Source organism: Pseudorca crassidens, chromosome 8 (genome assembly GCF_039906515.1).
Source record: "Pseudorca crassidens isolate mPseCra1 chromosome 8, mPseCra1.hap1, whole genome shotgun sequence".
NCBI lineage: Eukaryota > Metazoa > Chordata > Mammalia > Artiodactyla > Delphinidae > Pseudorca > Pseudorca crassidens.
Window position 1 is genome coordinate 93,985,242 of NC_090303.1, and position 23,111 is coordinate 94,008,352.

The 23,111-nt window shown below is 37.0% G+C and overlaps 1 protein-coding gene across 2 annotated transcripts in view; it reads right to left on the reverse strand.

The window, feature by feature from the left end:
* The window catches only part of BRAF (B-Raf proto-oncogene, serine/threonine kinase), a 160,418-nt gene that overhangs the window by 72,354 nt on the left and 64,953 nt on the right, over positions 1 to 23,111 (reverse strand). For both annotated transcript variants that reach the window (XM_067747202.1, XM_067747201.1), the window contains exons 3-5: positions 16,902 to 17,165; positions 1,671 to 1,774; positions 727 to 829 (exon numbers count right to left, since the gene is read on the reverse strand). In XM_067747202.1, coding sequence (XP_067603303.1) covers positions 727 to 829; positions 1,671 to 1,774; positions 16,902 to 17,165 — 471 coding nt within the window. The remainder of the gene's footprint in view (positions 1 to 726; positions 830 to 1,670; positions 1,775 to 16,901; positions 17,166 to 23,111) is intronic.

A 23,111-nucleotide genomic window follows, 5' to 3' on the forward strand; every position in this document is an offset into this window, starting at 1 on the left:
ATTTCTTAAAAACTTAAATGTCTGTTAAGAGGGATGGTTAAATATACTGAATTTATATTCTTATGGACTATTATGCAATCATTATAAAGCTAGGTGTACTGACATGGAAAGATGCCCATGATGCTTCGTTTAACTTAAAAAAAAAAAAAAAGAAGAATATCATACAAAACATGATTCCATTTTTTAGTTTTAATAAAAGGAAAAAATGGAAAATAATGAAGGAAAGGGAAGGGAGAAAAAAAAGAAAGGAGAAAACTTTGGGTTCACAGACACATGTTTTATATATAGAAAGACTTTGGAAGAATACACAATAATCAATTAACAACTGTTTACCTCTGGTAGGGTACTTTCACGTTTTTACTTGATATACTTTCGTACCACTCAAATTTTTAAGAGTTTTCTTTCAATAATGAGTATCTATTACTTTTTTTTTGAATTTTTTTAATTGAAATATAGTTGATTTACAATGTTGTGTTAGTTTCAGGTGTACAACAAAGTCAATTATATACATACATATGTTATTACTTTTTAAATTAAAAATAAAGTATAATGATTAAAACAAAACTCTTTAAATATGTGTTTTTTTTTAAATAACAGAACTGATTTTCAACTTAGGTAAAATATCAATGTCAAAATTATTCATCCATACTTCATATTCTCTACATAAAAATTCATTCACAAGAACTTGAAGATTTTTGACATTAAAAAAAATATAAAAGTACATACAAAGTTGTGTGTTGTAAGTGGAACATTCTCCAACACTTCTACATGCAATTCCTCTCCAGTAAGCCAGGAAATATCAGTGTCCCAGCCAATTGGTTTCTTCTCTCTGAAAAGTGTAGACACATCCTTTCTTGGTTATCATACCTAAAGATCTTCATAAACCTCATGCTGAAGATATGAAAATTGGTTATTGAGGGGCTAGTAATGGTGAGGGAGTTTTGGCTCCCTGGTCTTCCATCGTTAGAAATTTAAATGGCAATAAATTAATTTTTAAGTTTACCCCAAATAAATGTATCACTCTTGGACAAACAGCAGGGTAAAGAGATGTACTCTTTTCTTCAAGTCAGCTCCAGAAAAGACCTACAACAGCAGAAAATGGATTGTTCCTGGGGTCCAAAAAAAAAAAGAAATCACAGGTACAGATTTACGTACCCATTCAAAGAAAAAGAGTACTCAAGGGACAATATGCCCCAAAAAGGAGACTTTTTTTTTGTTTTAAAAAAACAGGACTCAAAATTGGGGTTGGGGGGCTCATGGAAAAATTTTAGATGCTTTCTGAAAAATAATTCAATATAAAATGTTAATTTTGGTAAGTCTTTTGTGAAACTATGAGTTTATATTAAAAATAAAGGACTGGGAAAGAGTCCATTATTCAAATAAGACACATAAAAAAATAGTTCAAAAATTTTAAGAATCTCAAACTCTAAACAAAGTCATTTGATCAGAGAAACAAACACTATCATCACAAGAAATTATCTAATGTTAACTCCTCAAAGGGCCTACAAGATTTCTTTAGGCTAATTAACTTAGTATTAATATTTTTTTCCTGAAGCTGATTTTCAATACCCTAGGTCTGGGTAAAGATCTTACAGAAAACCCCAAAATTTCATGTCTGAGGTTTTTTTTTCCTTTTTTAAACAAAGTTTCACATCACATACAAACCATACCCATCCTGAATTCTGTAAACAGCACAGCACTCTGGGATTAGACCTCTCATCATCAGTGCTTTCTTTAGGCTGTCCCGGACTGTAACTCCACACCTTGCAGGTACCTATGGTATCATAAACATATGATATGAGGTAAAGGAAATAAATTATATATTTTCCACATCATTGAAAAAAACCAATAATTTACCTTTATAACACCTTTAAAATGTCATATGGATTACTGTGTCAGAAAATTATTTCACTAACTTAATATTAATGGGAAATTATGACTCAAGTATCTATTATTACTCACCAACTTAAAGCAAAATTAATTTTTATTTTTTTATTAAAATTACAAAATATCTTAAACATATAAAAGAACAGAAAATACTACAGATCCTTATGTGCTCACTGCTGAGAAATAATAGATGTCAACATTTAAAGCAAAATCAATTTGGATCCAACATTGTTCAAAGCTGAAAACTCTTAATCCTTCAATCATAATGATGGTCCCTAAGAGATGTCTTACTGATCCTAAACATAGCAGAAGAAAATACCTGTCTTAATGTGTATAGTTGATATCTGCTGTTTAGTTGTTTGGCACTCCTATTTCCTCTGGGAATCCACCCCTCCCTAAAAACCACATGGTTCTGGAGAGGCCATCAATCACAAGGGTCACTACTTTTCTGGCTACACATGACATAAGCCGGCTAATCAGTTTCCCATATCCCTAATCCAGGGCTAGATATATGACCCAAACAGCACCAGAGTTCTTTCCTTAAGTGACAGATGGACACTGGTTGAGAGAAGTTTCTGTTTCTACTGTAGTTAAAGTGTTCCAAAAGGATAGAAATCTGGAGTCCCTAATGGCCATCTTCCCTAGTACACTCAGAAAACCTGGCTACAGAATGAAGCTAACCTAAGGAGAAGTAGAGATGACATTAGGAGCGGTGAGAAAAGAGGCACTGAAAATAGAGATAAGAATCTTTCTGTATATTTGAAGTTATCTCTATCCTGGCCTTTTCTGCCAGCGACCCATCTCCCCAGATATTAATCCGAATAATTTAAAACTGAAAAAGGACTGACAAACACAGTGTAGACTAAAGTGAAGCAATGGGAGTTCAGGTTGGTCAGTCTTTATGGGGGGAGGGGAGTGCAGACAGAGGAAATGTTAATAACAAAATTAAAGGTTTCATTCTTTTAAATCACTAAAGTACTCAGCAAACCAAAGGTTTCCAAAGAAATTGGGAAACTTATGCTAGAGGGGGAAAAATGGAGTGAAAATGAATATAAGACAGCTGAATCTAAACAGTATATTGAAGGGGAACAATCGAGAAAGCCAAATTAGAACCTAAGATTAGAAAACACAGGAGGCAGATTTTAGCTCAATATAACCGTTAAAACTATCCAGCAAGGGAAAAGTTTACCATGAGGGAGTAGGTTCATCATTGGAAATATTCAAGAGACTGGATTGGTACAGTTGATCCTCTTTATTCATAGACTCTGCATTTGCAAATTTGTTTGTTTGCTAAAATTTATTTGTAACCCCAAAATCAATACTTGCAGTGCTTTTGCAGACATGCACAGAGGCTGAAAAATTTGAGTTGCTCAAGGCATACTTTCCCAGCTGAGGTTAATCAAGGTGACACTGCCTTCTTTTTCTAGCTCTCATACTGTAGACAAGTGCCAGGTGACTTTTAAGCTAATGGACCCCAGTCCATTCTAGGGGCCAATATACAGAGGCCATCTTTGGCTCATTTATAACAGTAATCCTGCATTTCTCCTAGGAGCAATGGTTCAGTATTCACTAATTCAGTGTTTGCAGGGAATGTATAGAACATAACTATTGCAAATCGTGAGAACTGGCCATACCTTCCAGAAATAATGAACAGAAGGGAAAGCTTACTTTTTCCCTCTGCAACTCATATTCTGCCTACTCTAAACCAAAAACTTCTTGATTGACAACCCTATCTTTAGTTTTAAACCCCATCCAATCTATCCTATCCCCATGTTATCAGTGAAATCTTTCTAAAGAAGGTATTCTTAACATGTGTGCGTGTCAAATACTTCTGAGAACCTGATGAAAGCCTTAGATACTCTCTCTGGAACATAAAATTTCAAGCCCATTATGGACTGCTGAGGAGTCCACTGAACTCAGATTTAGAATCCCATTCTAAGGTATAACCTTACATTTCATTAGTCTTCTCAAAATTTTCCAGTTATTTATAGGACAAAATTCAAATTCCTTAATATGGCATACGAGGTCATCAATGGGTTGGGGCTATCAACCTTTCAGTTCCTTTGGTAATTCCCCTCATGCACTCCTGTAATGCCATCTTCTAATATAGCTATGCTCCCTTATGCTTCTCTGAACAGGTTGATTCCAAGGTGTATATATGTTTCATCAGTAGGCAAAAATTTGGTTTTCCACTCTTATCACCAAGGGAAAGTCACCTATCAGTCCTTCATTCACTTCTGTAGGCTGATTTCTGTTCCTTCATGATACCTGTTCAACAGACTGACACACCAACAGAATAAAACAGAAAGACCAAAGCAGACTCCAACACATAAAGAAAATCAAAATAAAATAAAGGCAGCATCTGAAACAGGATAAAGATGAACTTTTAAATAACTGATGTTGGAACTACTGGAACCAATCTAGGAAAAAAAGGTTCACCCATACTACATACTGTACACTAGGGTAAATTCCAAAAGGATCAAATATTTAAATGTTGAAGGACGGAGGGGACAAACCATAAAAGAACTGAAAGAAACACACGGCAAGCTCCTTTATAACCTCAAGTGAAGAAGCCTTATAAATCTATGATGCAAAGTCTGGAAGCCATAAAAGAAAAATGTTAAATTCACCTACACATAACTAAGAACTTTTTAGATGGCAAAACACACACAACATACTACAGTCAGCCCTCCATATCGTGGGTGCCACATCCGTGGATTCAACCAACTGAGGATCAAAAATATTCAGAAAAAAATTCCAGAAAGTTCCAAAAAAGCAAAACTTAAATTTTCCTACTATAAGTAACCTAGAGATGATTTAAAGTATACAGGAGTATGTGCATAGGTTATATGCAAATACTATGCCATTTTACATAAGGCACTTGAGCATCTAAGGATTTTGGTATCCTTAGGGGGTCCTGGAACCAATCCCCTGTAGATACTGAGGGATGACTATATAAGCAAAGTCAAAAGACAAATGCAAACTGGGAAAAAAATATTTGCAACTTATATAAGAGGCATATAATCTTCATGATATATAAAGAACTCCTGAAAAATCGAGATCAGGATCAACGGGCAAAGGACATGAAAGACAGTTCAGGAAAACAAAATATAAACGGCCTTCTAACTTATGAAAAGGTGTTCAACCTCAGAGAAAAGCAAACTCAAACTTGCCAAAATATCTTTCATTTATCACATTGGCAAAAATACAAAAGTTTGACAACATACTCTGTTGATGAGGCTATGGTAAACAGGCATCTCATACACTGCTGATAACAGTGCAAGACTAAGCAAAACCTGTGAAGCAAAATTTGAAAGTTTCTTATCAAAATTACAAATGTAAATTTCTCTTTGATCAAGGAAGCCTACTTTTGGTATACCATAATTTAACTGGTAAACTATAGTACATCTATACAATGGAATCTATAGCTATAAAAAAGAATACTTAAGCATGCTATACGTGGAAATGGAAAATTTCCAGGATAGCCTACATAAACATTAAAAGCAAAATACAGAATGATATATACAGTATGATACCTTGTGTGTATGAAGAGGAGTGGAGAAATAAGAATATATCTTTCTATTTTCTTCTTGCTACATGAAGAAACCCAGAAAACACACACACCCACCCAAATAAAAATAGTTACCTAAAAGGTACAGGGGAAACTGGATGTAAAGAGGTAGAGGTGGAAACAAGATTTCCTGATGTAAATACCACATGAAAGAATTACCGGAACAACTCCTACAGAACACCCACTGAACGCTGGCAGAAGACCTCAGACCTCCCAAAAGGCAAGAAACTCCCCACGTACCTGGGTAGGGCAAAAGAAAAAAGGAGAAACAGAAACAAAAGAATAGGGACGGGACCTGCACCAGTGGGAGGGAGCAGTGAAGGAGGAAAGGTTTCCACACACTAGGAAGCCCCTTCGCAGGCAGAGACTGCGGGCGGCGGAGGGGGGAAGCTTCAGAGCCGTGGAGGAGAGCACAGCAACAGAGGTGTGGAAGCCAAAGCGGAGAGATTCCCGCACAGAGGATCGGTGCCGACCAGCACTCAGCAGCCCGAGAGGCTGGTCTGCTCACCCGTCAGGGCGGGCGGGGCTGGGAGCTAAGGCTTGGGCATCGGTCGAGCCCAGGGAGAGGACTGGCGGAATGAACATAGCCTGAAGAGGTTAGTGCGCCACGGCTAGGCTACCTGGGAGGGAGTCCGGGGAAAAGTTTGGACCTGCCAAAGACGCAAGAGACTTTTTCTTCCCTCTTTGTTTCCTGGGGCGCGAGGAGAGGGGATTAAAAGCGCTGCTTAAAGGAGCTCCAGAGATGGGCGCGAGCCGCGGCTACTAACAGCACGGACCCCAGAGACGGGCATGGGACGCTAAAGCTGCTGCTGCCGCCACCAAGAAGCCTGTGTGCGAGAACGAGTCACTATCCACACCCCCCTTCCGGGAGCCTGTGCAGCCCGCCACTGCCAGGGTCCCGTGATCCAGGGACAACTTCCCCGGGAGAACGCAGCACGCCGCGCCTCAGGCTGGTGCAACGTCATGCCGGCCTCTGCTGCTGCAGGCTCGCCCCGCACTCCATACGCCTCCCTCCCCCCCGCCGCCTGAGTGAGCAGAGTCCCCGAAGCAGCAGCTGCTCCTTTAACCCCGTCCTGTCTCAACGAAGAACAGCACCCTCCGGCGACCTACACGCAGAGGCGGGGCCAAATCCAAAGCTGAGCCCCGGAAGCTCTGAGAACAAAGAGAAAGGGAAATCTCTCCCAGGAGCCTCAGAAGCAGCGGATTAAAGCTCCACAAACAACTTGATGTACCCTGCATCTCTGGAATACCTGAATAGACACCGAATCATCCCAAATTGAGGAGGTGGACTTTGAGAGCAAGATTTATTATTTTTTCCCCTTTTCCTCTTTTTGTGTGTATGTGTATGCTTCTGTGTGAGATTTTGTCTGTACAGCTTTGCTTTCACCATTTGTCCTAGGGTTCTGTCTGTCCGTTTTTTTTTGTTTTACTTAAAAAAATTTTTTTCTCAATAATTATTTTTATTTTAATAACTATTTTATTTTCTTATTTTATTTTAGCCTCTTTCTTTCTTTCCTCCTTCCTCCCTCCCTTCCTCTCTCTCTCTCTCTCTCTCTTTCTTTCTTTCTACTTTTTGTCCCTTTTACTCTGAGCCATGTGGATGAAAGGCTCTTGGTGCTGCAGCCAGTAGTCAGTGCTGTGCCTCTGAGGTGGGAGAGCCAACTTCAGGACACTGGTCTACAAGAGACCTCCCAGCTCCACGTAGTATCAAACGGCAAAAATATCCCAGATATCTCCATCTCAAAACGAACACCCAGCTTTACTCAACGACCAGCAAGCTACAGTGCTGGACACCCTATGCCAAACAACCAGCAAGACAGGAACACAACCCCACCCATTAGCAGAGAGGCTGCCTAAAATCATAATAAAGCCACAGACACCCCAAAACACACCACCAGACGGGGACCTGCCCACCAGAAAGACAAGATCCAGCCTCATCCACCAGAACACAGGCACTAGGTCCCCTACACCAGGAAGCCTACACAACCCACTGAACCAACTTTAGCCACTGGGGACAGACACCAAACACAACGGGAACCACAAACCTGCAGCCTACAAAAAGGAGACACCCAAACACAGTAAGATAAGCAAAATGAGAAGCCAGAAAAACACACAGCAGATGAAGGAGCAAGATAAAAACCCACCAGACCTAACAAATGAAGAGGAAATAGGCAGAATTCAGAATAATGATAGTAAAGATGATCCAAAATCTTGGAAACAGAATAGAGAAAATGAAAGAAACATTTAACAAGGACTAAGAAGAACTAAAGAGGAAACAAGCAATGATGAACAACACAATAAATGAAATTAAAAATATTCAAGAAGGGATCAATAGCAGAATAACTGAGGCAGAAGAACGGATAAGTGACCTGGAAGATAAAACAGTGGAAATAACTACTGCAGAGTAGAATAAAGAAAACAGAATGAAAAGAGCTGAGGACAGTCTCAGAGACCTCTGGGACAACATTAAATGCACCAACATTCGAATTATAGGGGTCTCAGAAGAAGAAGAGAAAAAGAAAGGGACTGAGAAAATATTTGAAGAGATTATACTTGAAAACTTCCCTAATATGGGAAAGGAAATAGTTAATCAAGTCCAGGAAGCATAGAGAGTCCCATACAGGATAAATCGAAGGAGAAACCCGCCACGACACATACTAATCAAACTGTCAAAAATTAAATACAAAGAAAACATATTAAAATCAGCAAGTGAAAAACAACAAGTAACACACAAGGGAATCCCCATAAGATTAACAGCTGATCTTTCAGCAGAAACTCTGCAAGCCAGAAGGGAGTGGCAGGACATATTTAAAGTGATGAAGGAGAAAAACCTACAACCAAGATTACTCCACCCAGCAAGGATCTCATTCAGATTTGATGGAGAAATTAAAACCTTTACTGACAAGCAAAAGCTGAGAGAGTTCAGCACCACCAAACCAGCTTTACAACAAATGGTAAAGGAACTTCTCTAGGCAAGAAACACAAGAGAAGGAAAAGACCTACAATAACAAACCCAAAACAATTAAGAAAATGGGAACAGGAACATGCATATCGATAACTACCTTAAATGTACATGGATTAAATGCTCCCACCAAAAGACACAGACTGGCTGAATGGATACAAAAACAACACCCATATATATGCAGTCTACAAAAGACCCACTTCAGACCTAGGGACACATACAGACTGAAAGTGAGGGCATGGAAAAAGATATTCCATGCAAATGGAAACCAAAAGAAAGCTGGAGTAGCAATTCTCATATCAGACAAAATAGACTTTAAAATAAAGACTATTACAAGAGACAAAGAAGGACACTACATAATCATCAAGGGATCGATCAAGAAGAAGATATAACAATTGTAAATATTTATGCACCCAACATAGGAGCACCTCAATACATAAGGCAAATACTAACAGCCATAAAAGGGGAAATCGACAGTACCACATTCATAGTAGGGGACTTTAACACCCCACTTTCACCAATGGACAGATCATCCAAAATGAAAATAAATAAGGAAACACAAGCTTTAAATGATACCTTAAACAAGATGGACTTAATTGATATTTATAGTACATTCCATCCAAAAACAACAGAATACACATTTTTCTCAAGTGCTCATGGAACATTCTCCAGAATACATCATATCTTGGGTCACAAATCAAGCCTTGGTAAATTTAAGAAAATTGAAATTGCATCAATCATCTTTTCCAACCACAACGCTATGAGACTAGATATCAATTACAGGAAAAGGTATGTAAAAAACACAAACACATGAAGGCTAAACAATACACTACTTAATAACGAAGTGATCACTGAAGAAATCAAAGAGGAAATCAAAAAAATACCTAGAAACAAATGACAATGAAGACACGACGACCCAAAACCTATGGGATGCAGCAAAAGCAGTTCTAAGAGGGAAGTTTATAGCAATACAATCCTACCTTAAGAAACAGGAAACACCTCGAATAAACAACCTGACTTTGCACCTAAAGCAATTAGAGAAAGAAGAACAAAAAAACCCCAAAGTTAACAGAAGGAAAGAAATCATAAAAATCAGATCAGAAATAAATGAAAAAGAAATGAAGGAAATGATAGCAAAGATCAATAAAACTAAAAGCTGGTTCTTTGAGAAGATAAACAAAATTGATAAACCATTAGCCAGATTCACCAAGAAAAAAAGGGAGAAGACTCAAATCAATAGAATTAGAAATGAAAAAGGAGAAGTAACAACTGACACTGCAGAAATACAAAAGATCATGAGAGATTACTACAAGCAACTCTATGCCAATAAAATGGACAACCTGGAAGAAATGGACAAATTCTTAGAAATGCACAACCTGCCAAGACTGAATCAGGAAGAAATAGAAAATATGAACAGACCAATCACAAGCACTGAAATTGAAACTGTGATTACAAATCTTCCAACAAACAAAAAGCCCAGGACAGGATGGCTTCACAGGTGAATTCTATCAAACATTTAGAGAAGGGCTTCCCTGGTGGCGCAGTGGTTGAGAGTCCGCCTGCCGATGCAGGGGACACGGGTTCGTGCCCCGATCCGGGAAGATCCCATATGCCGCGGAGCGGCTAGGCCCGTGAGCCATGGCCGCTGAGCCTGCACGTCCGGAGCCTGTGCTCCGCAATGGGAGAGGCCACAAGAGTGAGAGGCCTGCGTATTGCAAAAAAAAACAAAACAAAAAGAACCCCAAAAAAAACATTTAGAGAAAAGCTAACGCCTATCCTTCTCAAACTCTTCCAAAATATAGCAGAGGGAGGAACACTCCCAAACTCATTCTACGGGACACCATCACCCTGATACCAAAACCAGACAAGGATGTCACAAAGAAAGAAAACTACAGGCCAATATCACTGATGAACGTAGATGCAAAAATCCTCAACAAAATGCTAGCAAACAGAATCCAACAGCACATTAAAAGGATCATACACCATGAACAAGCGGGGTTTATTCCAGGAATGCAAGGATTCTTCAATATATGCAAATCAATCAACGTGATACACCATATTAACAAATTGAAGGAGAAAAACCATATGATCATCTCAATAGATGCAAAGAAAGCTTTCGACAAAATTCAACACCCATTTATGATAAAAACACTGCAGAAAGTAGGCATAGAGGGAACTTTCCTCCACATAATAAAGGCCATATATGACAAACCCACAGCCAACATCGTCCTCAATGGTGAAAAACTGAAAGCATTTCCACTAAGATCAGGAACAAGACAAGGTTACCCACTCTCACCACTCTTATTCAACATAGTTTTTGGAAGTTTTAGCCACAGCAATCAGTGAAGAAAAGGAAATAAAAGGAATCCAAATTGGAAAAGAAGAAGTAAAGCTGTCACTGTTTGCAGATGACATGATACTATACATAGAGAATCCTAAAGATGCTACCAGAAAACTACTAGAGCTAATCAATGAATTCGGTAAAGTAGCAGGATACAAAATTAATGCACAGAAATCTCTGGCATTCCTATATACTAATGATGAAAAATCTGAAAGTGAAATCAAGAAAACACTCCCATTTACCATTGCAACAAAAAGAATAAAATATCTAGGAATAAACCTACCTAAGGAGACAAAAGACCTGTATGCAGAAAATTATAAGACACTGATGAAAGAAATTAAAGATGATGCAAATAGATGGAGAGATATACCATGTTCTTGGATTGGAAGAATCAACATTGTGAAAATGACTCTACTACCCAAAGCAATCTACAGATTCAATGCAATCCCTATCAAACTACCACTGGCATTTTTCACAGAACTAAAACAAAAAATTTCACAATTTGTATGAAAACACAGAAGACCCTGAATAGCCAAAGCAATCTTGACAATGAAAAACGGAGCTGGAGGAATTAGGCTCCCTGTCTTCAAACTATACTACAAAGCTACAGTAATCAAGACAGTATGGTACTGGCAGTAAAACAGAAATATAGATCAATGGAACAGGATAGAAAGCCCAGAGATAAACCCACGCACATATGGTCACCTTATCTTTGATAAAGAAGGCAGGAATGTACAGTGGAGAAAGGACAGCCTCTTCAATAAGTGGTGCTGGGAAAACTGGACAGCTACATGTAAAAGTATGAGATTAGAACACTCCCTAACACCATACACAAAAATAAGCTCAAAATGGATTAAAGACCTAAATGTAAGGCCGGAAACTATCAAACTCTTAGAGGAAAACATAGGCAGAACACTCTATGACATAAATCACAGCAAGATCCTTTTGGACCCACCTCCTAGAGTAATGGAAATAAAAACAAAAATAAACAAATGGGACCTAATGAAACTTAAAAGCTTTTGCACAGCAAAGGAAACCATAAACAAGACCAAAAGACAACCCTCAGAATGGGAGAAAATATTTGCAAATGAAGCAACTGACAGAGGATTAATTTCCGAAATTTACAAGCAGTTCATGCAGCTCAATAACAAAAAAACAAACAACCCAATCCCAAAATGGGCAGAAGACCTAAATAGACATTTCTCCAAAGAAAATATACAGATTGCCAACAAACACATGAAAGAATGCTCAACATCATTAATCATTAGAGAAATGCAAATCAAAACTACAATGAGATATCATCTCAGACCAGTCAGAATGGCCATCATCAAAAAATCTAGAAACAATAAATGCTGGAGAGGGTGTGGAGAAAAGGGAACACTCTTGCACGGCTGGTGGGAATGTGAATTGGTACAGCCACTATGGAGAACAGTATGGAGGTTCCTTAAAAAACTACAAATAGAACTACCATATGACCCAGCAATCCCACTACTGGGCATATACCCTGAGAAAACCATAATTCAAAAAGAGTCATGTACCAAAATGTTCATTGCAGCTCTATTTGCAATAGCCAGGAGAGATGGAAGCAACCTAAGTGTCCATCATCGGATGAATGGATAAAGAAGATGTGGCACATATATACAATGGAATGTTACTGAGCCATAAAAAGATACGAAATTGAGTTATTTGTAGTGAGGTGGATGCACCTAGAATCTGTCATATAGAGTGAAGTAAGTCAGAAAGAGAAAGACAAATACCATATGCTAACACATATATATGGAATCTAAGAAAAAAAAAATGTCATGAAGAACCTAGGGGTGAGACGGGAATAAAGACACAGACCTTGTAGAGAATGCACTTGAGGATATGTGGGGGGGGGGAGGGTAAGCTGTGACAAAGCGAGAGAGTGGCATGGACATATATACACTATCAAACGTAAAATAGATAGCTAGTGGGAAGCAGCCGCATAGCATAGGGAGATCAGCTTTGTGGTTTGTGACCACCTAGAGGGGTGGGATAGGGAGGGTGGGAGGGAGGGAGACGCAAGAGGGAAGAGATATGGGAACATATGTATAACTGAGTCACTTTGTTATAAAGCAGAAACTAACACACCATTGTAAAGCAATTATACTCCAATAAAGATGTAAAAAAAAAAGAATTACCTATTCAAAAAGGAAAAGGGGAAGGGGAGCACTGTCTCAAATTTTAAGGCTGAAAAGACTAAAAAGATATTTTCAAAAGAACCAGGTTAATGCCTCTTCTCCAAATTACAAAATTAAATGTCCCTGATTAGGCTGTCAAAGCAGCAATACCTTTTCTCTAAAATAATTTAAAAACAAGCATCCTACCTTAACAGCGATCTATAGTCAATGTAATCATCTGAATATTTGCAAAGGAAAATTTAGACCAAAACAAAATGTATCAGTCTAAACTTTAACATACCAGTTTTTAAAGTGAATATAAATCATCTTTTATCAATGGATTCATGATGGTCCACCACACTACCCTACTTTTGTGTATGTTTAAAATTTTCCATATAAAATGTTCTCTTAAAACCTTAAGAACTCCTTAAAGGAGTGGCCATCAAAATTCAGGTGGCCATCACAATTACTACATGTTTAATTATCTGAGCTAGTAGATTAATGTGGTAGTTTAAATTCTTTACAATGCAGACTTTATTAGATGCTTTAAGTAAACTTCATGATACACTGAGATCTCCTTGTATAAAACTGGCACAGATTATACATGCTAATATATGGGTTTTTAAAATAAACCTAAATTTATAGCTTCCTGATTTTATCATAATTTATCTTGATGTCAAGTCCTTTTTTAGGAGTGTTAAACCAGTCATAATATAGTTTATTATTATAGACTGTTAAACCAATTCACAATAAAAGGAAAAATTTAATATGATCTGCTTATAACATGGTCTTTTTAAAGTTAAAAGAGGCTGACTATATATACTACCAAAACTTCCTAAGGTGAAAGCGATTTTAGAATTAAGTATGCCTCCTGGTCAAGTTGTATTTAACTGACAAAGAACAAGTGATAAAGGTGGTAGGTCTTTTACTCCTAAATTGCTGGTCCCAATTAAATCGAAAACCAAAACTAAATTTAATCAATTACCTCTTTAGACCTCCAAGGGGGAAAACTTATCTAGCAACAGATTAAGTCCTTTCACTGTGGCAAAAGTTAATAGAATTTATGAGGAGTCAAGAATGTCCCAGACTTCACAGCTATTTTATTAAAATTAAACACAGTATTTTAAATATCAACATGAGTTAATACTGCTCCATATAATACTCTGCCTCACAAAGTTACTATGAGGATCAAATGAGAGTATGGGGGAACATTTTTACAAACTGTAAACCACTATGCAATAGGTATTCTTCTTGTCTACAAAAGGATGGAATGTGTAACTCTCTTTCATCACTTGCAGATCTTAGAGGTTTCTGCTTTACTTTTTGCTAAAAATAAAAGGAGAGGGAGGGTATTCCCTGGGGTTCTAGCATCTACTCTAATGATGTCCCTTTACTCAATCTATTCCATTAAAACTACTTACTTGTGCTAGTAAGAGAGTTAGAGTTTCCTACATGTTTTCGTGCTCTTTACATGTTTTTCCTCAAACTGGCTAAAACAAGAACAGCTTGTTTAGCTTCTCCTTAACCCTTCCAATCCATAAACATTTCTTGCTTTAATTACCACACAACCAAGGCATGATTTTGAAGGATCCAACATTGCCCTATCTGTTCCCACTGTCCTTCCTTTCATTATGTTAAATACAATCACACCTACTAATTGTTAGACACTGAGGAAACCAAAAAAGATAAGCTGCTTTGAGAGCTTTCTCCCCAAAGATGTTAAAATTAATTTAGTAGTTTTAGATATTTTTTTCAGACACCTGCTATTTACAGTCTTTGAACCAAATCTGCATTTCCCATTGAGAGATCCACTTACAGGTGTGCAACTTGGAAATACCCTGTTACTTGTAGACAAAGAGTCCTGTATAAAGATGTTCATATTTTAGCACTGTTAGTAATAACAAAAAACCTGAACATAACCTAGATGTCTGTCAGGATAAACTATGTTAAATTGAAAAGAATCAGACCTATATGTATCAACACATACATATGTATACCTTGATTATAATAATTTTGAATAAAAAGGACAAGATGTTGAACATTACATACAGTATCATACTATTTTATATATTAAACAAATGCTTATAGGTGCATATCCATGTAGTAAAATATAAAAATTTCGATTGAATGTACCCCACATTTATCATAGTGGCTACTTCTTGGGGGACAAGGTGGGATGAAGGATGTTTGGGAAGGGAATGGGACAGGTAAGAGGAACCTAAATATATATATGTATGTATGTATATATGGATATATGTTATATATGTGTGTGTGTGTGTGTGTGTGTAATATGAAGCAAATATAACAAACATTAATACTTGTTCATTGTAGGTGACTAAACACAGGTGTTTAATATATTGTCCTTTATACTTTTCCATATAAATAAATTTCCTAAATAAAAAAGTTAAAAACCTTATGAATGTTCTTTTCTAAACCTCTGCTACTTCCTCAAATCAGCATGAATATGTTCATCAGTTTTTTTTTTCCTAGTGGGAACTGTTTCTTTTTAACTCTCTATTTTTCTTTTGTTCTATGTTCTTTGAATTTTTCCAACTCTACTATGAAAAATTTCAAACACAGAAAATTAGGAGTGGTACAATTAACATCCAAGTTCTCTCAGATCCTAAAATTATTTTTTCATATTTGTTTTCTCTCTTTAACATTTTGTTTCCAACATACCATTTGAAAGTAAGTTCTAAATTGACTGACTGAGATAGAATCCAGAATAGTGGTTACTCTTGAAGGTGGTCACTGAATTGAGGGAGCACAAGAGAACACTCACATTAGAAATGTTCTATATCTTGGTCTGCATGGCACTTACACATGTAGAAAGTCACTGAGCTGTACACTTGAGATTTGTACACTTTACTATATGTAAGTTTTATTTCAAAAAAGGGGCGGGAGGGGGGTTGCAGGCATCATGACAATTTACTCCTAAATATTTAAGCATGTATTTCCTAAGAATAAAGACATTCTCCTACATAAAAATATCGCTATTGTCACACTTAAGGAAACTAATAATTCCATAAGAACACATCATATTCAATCAACATTCAACATTTCCTATCTCAAGAAGGACTTCTACAGCTCTTCCCCACCCTGGTCCCAAACCAGGATCACACAGCGCATTTGTTTGTTTTGTCTCTTTAGTCTTACTCAGTGTAGAATAATCCCCAACCTTTTATCCTCCATGACACTGAGTCCAGGCTGTTCGTCTTATAGAATGTCCACCTTCTGAATTTGTCTAATTGCTTCCTCATGGTGCTTAACTTTTCCCTTTATCCCGTGTTTCTTATAAAATGGAAAGTCCAGAAGCTTAACATTCAACACAATCATTTTTAGTAATAATACTTCAGAGATGATGACTCATCCACTGAGTTTTAAATTTTAAGGCTACCTAGAAATTCTATTTGGTTCCTTCTTAGGAATCTAATCCTGCTATTTTTAAGTCTTCTAATGCACTGATGGTAGACTGTTTCCTTGCATATTATAACTTGTGATTTTGACCTTGTCATTGAGGCATTCTGTATGTGAATTCCATGAGACCTATATGGGCTAAGGGAGGGTATGCATTTGTTTCTGCCCAGTTCCTGAATGCTATTACCACTTCAGGAGCAGTTGTTAATTTCTTGGGTTAAGAATTCCTGAATAATATAGATAATATAATTATGAACCCCACACACTATGGTAAGAACAGGTCTATAGTTAAGAATTCACAAGGGAAACTTTAACCTTTATTTGGAGCCCTGGCACTAGTACTCAGACTTGAGTGTGGTTCAAGTTTGACAGGTATAAATGTCAAATCTGACACTAAAAACAATGCAATTTGTTCCAGTTAAGGAACACAGACTTAGGCACCAAATAATTATGTCTTTTCCATTCTTGTTTGAAATGGATGCTTACATTTGCATGACCACTGGGTATCACATTTCATTTTCAACAACCAGTCTTTCTGAAAAATACAAAGAAAAAGCAATGATGATATTAAAGTTGACTCACCACCGTCCTCTGTTTATTGGGCAGGAAGACTCTAACGATAGGTTTTTGTGGTGACTTGGGGTTGCTCCGTGACACATCTGTGGGATTTTGAAAAACTGAAAGAGATGAAGGCAGCACTGAAAGGCTAGAAGAGGAAGAAGATGTAACGGTGTCTGTTGATGCAGAGCTAGAAACAGAAAAATCAGTTCCATTCCCCAGGGATTCCAATAACTGTTGTTCTCTTTGTTGGAGGGCATCTAGCTTGCTGGTGTATTCTTCATAGGCCTATAAAATAAAGTAGACTTACATTGAATCTGGACTTTTTCCTGACAGTAACAAAAGGAAATATGAAATTTAAGTCTTTGATTATAATCTCTTTATAATCTAGCTAACACGATTTTGTATTACAAATTACAAAATAAGTGCTGGAAGTATTGTAAATTAGTATTTTTACCTTTAAATTGATAAATCTTTTGTTATAAGACACTACATCTAGAAACTGACATACACACACACACATATATGTCTATAATAGCCATGAATATTAATTTTGAAAAACCAGTATTTGCAATTTTCTGGCCAAATCACAATTTATATTCCAAACTACATATCTAACATAAGATAAAATACTAATATATCACAGATAAATACCCTATTAATTTTTTTTCCAGAAAAGTTGTAGGCATATAAGGTTTCATACTTCTCTCTGCCTCTCTCTCTCTAAAGAACTGAGAGAGAGGTTGAGAAGGAGATGAGGTGTTAGAGAGATCTGTCAAAAAACAAGACTAAGGTACACAGTGTCAGATCTCACCATTACCACCAAAATCAGCTCAACAGGGATTAGAGGATGTATAACTGCCACTTTTTTTTCTGAAACAGCTATTAGTTAAAATACCTTCTTTTACTCACTATGGATATCTTATGACCTCCCCTTTCCCATCAAATACTGCTTAGAGAATAGAATTTTGTTTGAAAAGGTAGTTTACACCCTGCAGTCAAGAAATTTTGAGGCCATTATCCATCAGGGTATCTTTCTAGAAGTTTCATTTTACTAAAGCTATAAGGTCAAATGATCACTTAAGATATCATATTCTAAAAGTAGGAAGAATCTTGGAAAGAGAATGCTACTGAAAATAAAGAGATGGAATGAATTGGAATGTATGTGTCCATGGTCCTTTGAGGCAGTAGTAATCACCTTCCCCCACACTATAATCCACCATGTCTCCCTACCACCCCAAATAGATGCAACACTATAAAGATTTATGAAAGGCTACAAAGATTGAAAAGAATCAAAGATTTAAAAAAATGGCATTTCCCATCACTTATTAGGCTACAAAGAAGCAGATGGATGCATTTTTATTTGTGCAAGTATTGTACATGAGAAATAAACAAAGATAAGAGTAAGGAAAGAGGGGGGTCTTAAAAGGTTAGCATTTAGATAGACGGAGTTAAGTGGGGAGAAGAGAGTACTGTGTAGCACAGGAGAAATTTTGTAACAGAGTAAGGAGGTAAGAAATTTTAAGACATAGAGGAAAACTATGGACTAGTATAGCTCAATGTCATACAATACCTGGGACATATCAAGGGATCAATAGATGTTTGTGAAATTTAAGTGAAGAACAGGAACACAAATAATAAGACTGGAAAAGTGGGTAAGGGACCAGCTTGTAGAGAATGTATATACTATGTTATGAAGCCTGAACTTCATTCTATAAGCAAGGGAGAATTATCTAAGGTAGAGGAGAATAAAGGAGAAATTTCATTTCAATATAGGCCACCACACCTGATATGCTTGATCCTACCATATAATTTTTTGGGGGGGTGAGGAGGGAAAATACTAAAATGAGCTACTGAAGTAAAGGGCCTAAACTACACCAAAATGCCCTCTCCTTTAGAATCTAATAGTTGTCCAACGCTGACCCTGAAATGTTTCACAGCATCTCAGGCATTATAATCAAATCAGTCCAAAATTTTCTGAGCTGTATTTCTATTTAGCTTTCAGTTCGATGGGCTAATTACTTACGGGCATCTTTTTCAGTATGATCCACTTATTGAGATTTCGCTTATTCAATAAATATATATTGAGCACACATGTACCTAGTAGTGTTTGGGGCTCAAACCACAAAAATGAAGACTAACACAATTCCTACACTTCGAAGATTATGTACATGCAGCCTGGGAGACAAAAATTCCTCCTTGCGTAGATCAAATATTCTTATTTACTGTCACCTGGGCAAGTACATTTACTACACAAAGTTAGGCTTAGGAAAAGTAATAAATGTAAACAAATTTTCTGAATGTTATTTATCAAAATATTAGCCTTAATTTTTAAAAATATATTGTTCCCTCCACTGTGGATTACAATCTATTATTTCACTGCATTTATCAATAACTCTTCCTTAAGTACAAAACATTTACTTATTCCACCTCTCTCCATCCTCATAGCTGCAATCTACCAAGGTACTTGCCTACCTTGTTTTGAACCTGGTTTGACTCATTTCATCCCATTATCCTTGCTGCATTCCGTGTGGATGCTGATTACTCTTACAACACTCCTGCCTTGAAGTTCTCTAAACCTTGTATCTATAAACACATTTGTTTCTACTCTACCTTCAAGATCCAGAGAGATAAACCAAAGAGTTCTTAACCAAAGAGTTCCAAATGATGACAAGATCTCAACTGGGAACCTCCCATACCCCTATGTACACACACTTATCCCACTGTCTTAAATTTCATCCTCACTACCACACTAATCTGTTCATTGTCAACATTAATCCCTTTATTTTTTTCAGATTTCTTTGCTGTTTTACTTCCCATACTTTGTGGCTCACCATTTCAACAATGCCAATGGTAACATCTTAGATTGGTTAATTCTTATTCTTTTACCAACTTGCTTGTCAAATACCAACTTTGGGTAAATTCTATCATTCAATTACTCCATTCTTTCTCTCAGGTTACCACACATTACTGAAGAAAATAATAAAACAAGGCCAACTGGTTCCATTATCAATTCATGGAAATTAGTCTTTCACACTACTATATGAAAATTTGTACTTATTTATTTAATTTTTTGAAATATTTATTTATTTATTTATTTTTGGCTGCGTTGGGTCTTCGTTGCTATGCGCGGGCTTTCTCTAGTTGCGGTGAGCGGGGGATACTCTTCATTGCTGCATGCGGACTTCTCATTGCAGTGGCTTCTCTTGTTGCGGAGCACAGGCTCTAGGCGCACGGGCTTCAGTAGTTGTAGCACACGGGCTCAGTAGTTGTGGCTCCCAGGCTCTAGAGCGCAGGCTCAGTAGTTGTGGCGCACAGGCTTAGCTGCTGTGCAGCACGTGGGATCTTTCCAGACCAGGGCTCGAACCCATGTCCTCTGCACTGGCAAGCAGATTCTCAACCACTGTGCCACCAGGGAAGCCCCTGTACTTATTTTTAATTCGTATTACATTTCTCACAATACTTACTCCCACCTTTCCTATGCTTCTCTGGATCCTAACTTCATCCCCCAACCTTTAATTCACTCAAGAAAATAGCATTACCTTCAAATTTACTCTGAAGATCAAAGCCATCAAATAACAGCTTCCTCTTCTTTCTTTGTCCAATCAATTCTCCCCATCTTTCCCCATCCTTCTTTTGCTCTCAATTTAGTATTAACACTGGGTGTTTAGAGCCTCTTCTGTGGAGGCCTTGGTTCATCATTATCTCCATTTTCTCTCGTATCTTCCAACTTTCTCTTTTTCTCTGTTTTCTTACCCTGCAACCTTGAGCAAGTCCTCCCACATAAACATACACCTCAAGCACCATTACCAGCATCAACAAAATTCCTCTGGTGCTTCAAGAAGCTGCAAAAAACAGATATTTCTTCAGCAGGCAGGTTTTCCAAAACCCCATTCCTTCTCATCAAAATCCTACTTATTGGGCTTCCCTGGTGGCACAGTGGTTGAGAGTCCGCCTGCCGATGCAGGGGACACGGGTTCGTGCCCCAGTCTGGGAGGATCCCACATGCTGCGGAGCAGCTGGGCCCGTGAGCCATGGCCGCTGAGCCTGCGCGTCCGGAACCTGTGCTCCGCAACGGGAGAGGCCACAACAGTGAGAGGCCCGTGTACCGCAAAAAAAAAAAAAAAAAAAAAAATCCTACTTATTTTTCAAAGTTTAATTCAAAGGTCTGCTTGGTAAAAATCCAAAATCGGTATTTTCTTTTCACTTCCTTTGGAGTATTACCACACTCTTCTTTATATGGCTTTTTACAAAATCATTTGTGAAAAAACTTTGTGAGCACTAAGTGAAATAATACTAGCAAAGGAAGTTATTACAGCAAAAACCCAATAAATACTTTTATTAGTAGTAATAAGTAGTACTAGTTCTTATTGTTATTACTGTATTACTTCGCTGAGTTCTCAGCATGACTCTACTAAATTATAAGGTAGTTGAGGGCACAGCTCATGTTATTTATTTATTTATTTATTCATTCATTCATTCATTTAATGGATTCTTTTCTCAAACTGAAGTATAGTTCATTTATTTTTGAACTTAAAAAAGAATGTAAGAACACAATATTATTAAGATGAAAACACTCCTCAAATTGATCTACAGATTCAATGCAATCCTTATCAAAATCCCAGCTGGCTTTTTTTTGCAGAAATGGACAAGCTGATCTTAAAATTCACACAGAAGTACAAAGTACTTGGAATAACCAAAACAATCTTGAAAAAGAACAGTTTGGAGATTTACATTTCCTGATTTCAAAAGTTACTAAAAGCTACAGTAATCAAAACACATGATATTGATACACATATAAAAAAACACAATAGATTGAGAGTCCAGCAAAAAAGCCGTACATTTATGGTTAACTGGTTTTTGACAATGTTACTGGTACAACTGAATATCTGCATACAAAAGAATGAAGTTGGACTACTACCTAACATCATATTACAAAATTAACTCAAAGTGTATCATACACTTAAAAGTAAGAGCTAAAACTAAAAAACTCTTAGAGAAAACACAGAAGTAAATCATCATGGCCCTGGATTAGGCAATGGTTTCTTAGATGACACACCAAAACACAGCAACCAAAGAAAAAGTAGATAAACTCGACTTCATCAAAATTAAAGCTTTTGTGCTTCAAAAGACACTATCAAAAGAGTGAAAAAAAGACATCCCACAGAATGGGAGAAAATATTTGCAAATCATATCTGATAAGGATTTCCTACCAAGAATATATAAAGAACTATTACAACTCAGTAATAAAAAGACAACCCTGTTTTTTAAATGGGCAAAGGATTTGAATAGACATTTTTCCCAAGAAGATATACAATATATACAAATATACAAGATATACAAGATACAAATCTTGTATAAGATTTGTATATATATACAAATGTATATATATACATATATGTATATACATACACAAGATTTGTATATAATACAAATCTTGTATCTTGTATACAAGATATACAAATATACAAATACTAATAAGCACATGAAAAAGATGCTTAATATCATTAGTCACCAAAGAATTACAAATCAAAATACCACAATGAGATGCCAATTCACACCTACTAGGATGGCAATAATAATAATAAATGGAAAATAACAAGTGTTGGTGATGATGTATAGGAACTGGAACCCTCACATTTACATTCCCACATTGCTTGTGGGAATGTAAAACGGTGCAGCCACTCTGGAAAACAGTCTGGTAGTTCCTCAAAAAGTTAAAACACAGAGTTACCAAAGGACACAGCAATTCCATCCCTAGGTACATAACTAAAAGAACTGAAAACATATGCCTACCACAAAAACTTGTACATGAATGTTCATAGCAGCTTTATTCATGATGGTCCAAAAGTGGAAACAACCTAAACGTCCATCAGTTTATGAATGGAAAAACAAAATGTGATATATCCACATGACAGAATATTAGCCATAAAAGTAATAAATGCTACAATGAATGCTACAAGCTACAACATGGTTCAATTTTGAAAACATTCTGCTAAGGCGAAAGCAGCCTGTCACAAAAGGCCACATTGTGTATGATTCCATTTACACGAAATGTCCAAATAGGCAAATCCATAGAATTAGAAAGTAGATCAGTGGTTGCCAGGGGCTGGAGAGAACAACTGCCAATGCGTAAAGGGTTTCTTTTTGAGGTGATGAAAATGTTTTGGAATTAGATGGTGGTGATGACTGTACAATTCTGTGCATATGCTATAAACTATGCAATTGTACACT